This window comes from Eurosta solidaginis, chromosome 1 (genome assembly GCF_040869045.1).
Source record: "Eurosta solidaginis isolate ZX-2024a chromosome 1, ASM4086904v1, whole genome shotgun sequence".
Classification (NCBI taxonomy): domain Eukaryota; kingdom Metazoa; phylum Arthropoda; class Insecta; order Diptera; family Tephritidae; genus Eurosta; species Eurosta solidaginis.
The window spans coordinates 44915569-44919124 of NC_090319.1; the positions used below are offsets into that span (position 1 = coordinate 44915569).

Sequence of the window (3556 nt, forward strand, 5' to 3'; positions counted from 1 at the left end):
ACTTAAAAATCGATCACAAAATTTGAAATTTCCAAATTCTTATCTAATTATTTCGATCCGTGCGCCACCTAATGGTGTTTTTTTACTACTTGCTGCATTGTCCCGGTGTCTTAACTTATATGTGAAGTTACACGTTTTTACGTCAATGAGAAGTTACATAAAAAGTTGATCGTAAGATTTGTATTGAAAATGTGGACAAACATTCAACCGACCTAATATAAAGGTAATAAAAATATTCCTTTACTCAAAATTATAAAAATTTATTGGTACATGATACAAGTAATAATAATATATATAGTTTCAAAAAACTAAAAAACACGCTTTTCAATATTTAGTTTTAGTATTTACAATCCGCTTAGATATTTGATGTCGATAGCACCGTAGCACAGAGGCTCGCATCTCCTCTTTTAAGCACAACTCCTTTTGTAGCGAGTTATTTAACCACTGCCGCGAGTCTTCAATAATTGCCGCTGGATGGGTCTCACTCTCCTTTGCGCGCCTAGCCTAGAGAGTTAGAAACAAGCATACATACAAGTGAAACTAATATAGGCGAATTAAAAATATCATCATTTCGACTGCTGAGTGCAATATGACCATATCTCAATTGCTGTTTCGAAAACGCCCTATCTTAAAATGTTTCGAAATTCGGCGCTCAGTCGAGTAAGGGTGATATTCCACTTAACAGTCAATTTATAATACACATTTACATCGTGGTTTTTATAAAGTGTTGAACTCTTGGATTTGTTACATTCGTATATAAACCCGGTAAATTGTCGTACCCACAAATACCTTGTGCCACCGCACAAAGTCGTCCATTCAGAACGCCTGCTGCTCCAGAATCTCCAAGACACATATCTGCTCCACTACATCCAGCACACATGATTGTTTCAGCTAAAAATACCGGATGCCGTAAATTCGCATACGAATTCCGACATCGTTGCGTGTTTGTTATTTGCACAGACTTGGTTTTGAGAAGAGGAGAAGTAGTTCTACTGTTTAGTTCTAACGAACCCCATCCACTAATTTGCATCCTTAAGCCCGGTACTAATGGATCATTGCAAAGTAATATTGTTTGTACTGTATCACACCGTTGAAAGGGTATATACACTTTAACCATAGCTACATCCATAAATCGTGTTTGTGGATCATAATCAGGATCATGATATGTATTCTCCACATCGCGTTGTTGCCCTCTTCCTGTGTTTATTGCACGTATATCGGTTACACCAGCTAGAACGACGAGATTCCGCGAATCTCTATTTATTACGCAATGCGCAGCTGTAACCACGAATTTAGTGCTGACTAAGGAACCAACGCATCTATAGCCACCTTTGTGAAATATTGCCACCGAATGTGGGCTTTCCTCTACATTTATATCTTGACCATTTATAATACGAAATTGCGCATTCGTATAGGTCAAAATCCAGCTAAGTAAGACAAACAGCAACGCGAAATAATTGCGTAGATTCATTTTAGTTCACAATTTTTGCTACCACTTTTAAAGTATAAAATACACCAAGATAAATTTTTTGGGCGCTATTTATACCTAATTGTGCATAAAAATAAACAAACTTTTTATTCAAGCTTCCAGGAATTTGATATAACAAAAGTACATCATTTAAGTTAAAGCTGTACACGAAATCGTTTTTTTTTTTTTTTGCTTAATTAGTTGAACAAACAGATTTTGCTCTATAAAATAACAATTTAAAAGTAGTCATTCATATTCTAGCGAAATGAAACGACGCACAGTGGCGCCTTTTGAGTTTTTTCTGTGCAAAAATCATAACTTTTGAACCAATGAAGATATTTTAAAAATTTAAAATGCAAATGAAAGCTAATTATTTGAAGTATTGTGTGAAAGCTCAGAATGTCACAGATACAGGGTGCTTCAAAAAAATTCGTCAAATTCGATTATTTTTAGAAAAGTGCAAAAACAAAATGCCCTTCAAAAAACGCGAGTACTCTATAAATAATGTAAGGAATACTCCTTTGGGAGTATAGGACTGCTCCAAATCTAATCTGTATTCATACAAAAAATGTGCTCCAATTAACATTGCGATGTCCTAGGAGAGGAGTAGGTGATCCCACTCTCGCTTTGTTTGTCAGTATTCCATAGAGTACATACGTGAGAGTACTTTCCAAAGTACTTTCACTGTAGTACCCCATGGAGCACCCACAGAGGATCATATGCCAAAGTACTAATGAGAAATTGTGTCGGAAAGAATTATATAAGTGAATTTAATTTAAAATGAAAGTAAATGAAGAGGAGCAATACAACTTTTATATTTTATACTACGAATATTCTTATGTTATTTAGCATTTGCGTGAATAAAGAAACTAATATAATATGTATACATAAAACCAGTGCGCTGTTCGATCGTCATCGTGTCGTAATCACTGTCGTTAAAAAACGAGCTATGATCGGCTGATGGTGGTCCGCAAACGCAATGCAAAGGAGTATTGTTAGAGTACTCAAACATGAAGAAAATGGAACACGTAATCCAACAGTTTTTGCAGGGTGTTTTTAGTAAAAAATAAAAAAAAAAATGAGATTTGTTTTATAATGACGTATTTAAGACTAAAAGATAGTGTGGCACTGCCCACTTATGATAAAAAGTTGTATCTAAGTAGTCACGTAATCAATAACTACCAAAACCTATAGACGTATTGTTTCTTTTAAATGGCAATACTCTCATAAAACTCAAATGTCCGTTTTTGGTGCCACAATAACATGGTGCTCCAAAATTCATCGCAAAATTTTACATGTTTTTTTTTTTTAATTTACAAACCAAATATGTATTTTATTAATAACTAAAAGTTATTGAAAGTGGTTCAATGAAATTTTATTTGAGCTTAAGATTAAACGGGTTGTAAAAAATGTAAAAAGTGAAGTTGCAGCTGGACGCAGGTAGACTTTATGAATTTCGGTAACTGAATATTTCACAAATAACAACTGCTAATTTGACGGAGCACATATTTTAACATTTTTTTTTTCCATCAAAGCTTTAAAAAGGGCCTAAAAATAGGCATTTCGAAAAACAGGTATATCCGCCAACTTTTAGCAAAAAAAAAAAAAACAATTTTTTTTGTTTCAATCCTAAATTAAATTATCTTTAATTGCTATACAAGAAAACGACAACCGGCCGCCTTATTTACTCACAACACCATTTTAAATACAACGAAAAAGAAGAAAAATTTAAAATTTTTCCCAATGTTGAAAATTGGTCAACTTTGAGCGGCTCTACCTGGTAAACTAGAATGTGAAAAAACAGTTATATATTCTTGATCGCTGGAAAATTCTCTATTAGAAACATGCATTAGATTTAGCGAACGCTCTCATGATTTTTTTGATTTTTGCCATGCTTTAACGGTAGAGGCGCCACTGTGCGACGGCCGCTTTGACAAAAAATGTTCCTATAACTTTTCAAAAGAAAATTTCCTTGTTTTTATTTGCACAGTTGAATTATGTTTATAATTTTATGTGTACAATGAGCGTATTTTTCAGTGATGGGGAGTGCATTAACGCACCAGCCTTCACTCACAGTTGAATGGTAAT

The 3556-nt window shown here is 34.0% G+C and overlaps 1 protein-coding gene across 1 annotated transcript; it reads right to left on the reverse strand.

The window, feature by feature from the left end:
* Window positions 1-272: 272 nt before the first annotated feature.
* LOC137238016 (trypsin delta-like) lies at window positions 273-1483 on the reverse strand. The gene is made up of 2 exons (XM_067762562.1): window positions 708-1483; window positions 273-504 (listed from the first exon to the last, which is right to left on the reverse strand). Exons 1-2 carry the CDS (start codon window positions 1469-1471, stop codon window positions 438-440), a joined length of 831 nt encoding a protein of 276 aa, XP_067618663.1. The 5' UTR covers window positions 1472-1483; the 3' UTR covers window positions 273-437.
* Window positions 1484-3556: the final 2073 nt, after the last annotated feature.

Excerpts from the sequence above, each read along its gene's own strand:
- LOC137238016 (XM_067762562.1), bottom strand. The coding sequence starts at position 1,471 with ATGAATCTACGCAATTATTTCGCGTTGCTGTTTGTCTTACTTAGCTGG. Across the intron at positions 505-707 it reads CACTTTATAAAAACCACGAT|GCTAGGCGCGCAAAGGAGAG; the intron begins GTAAATGTGTAT and ends CTAACTCTCTAG.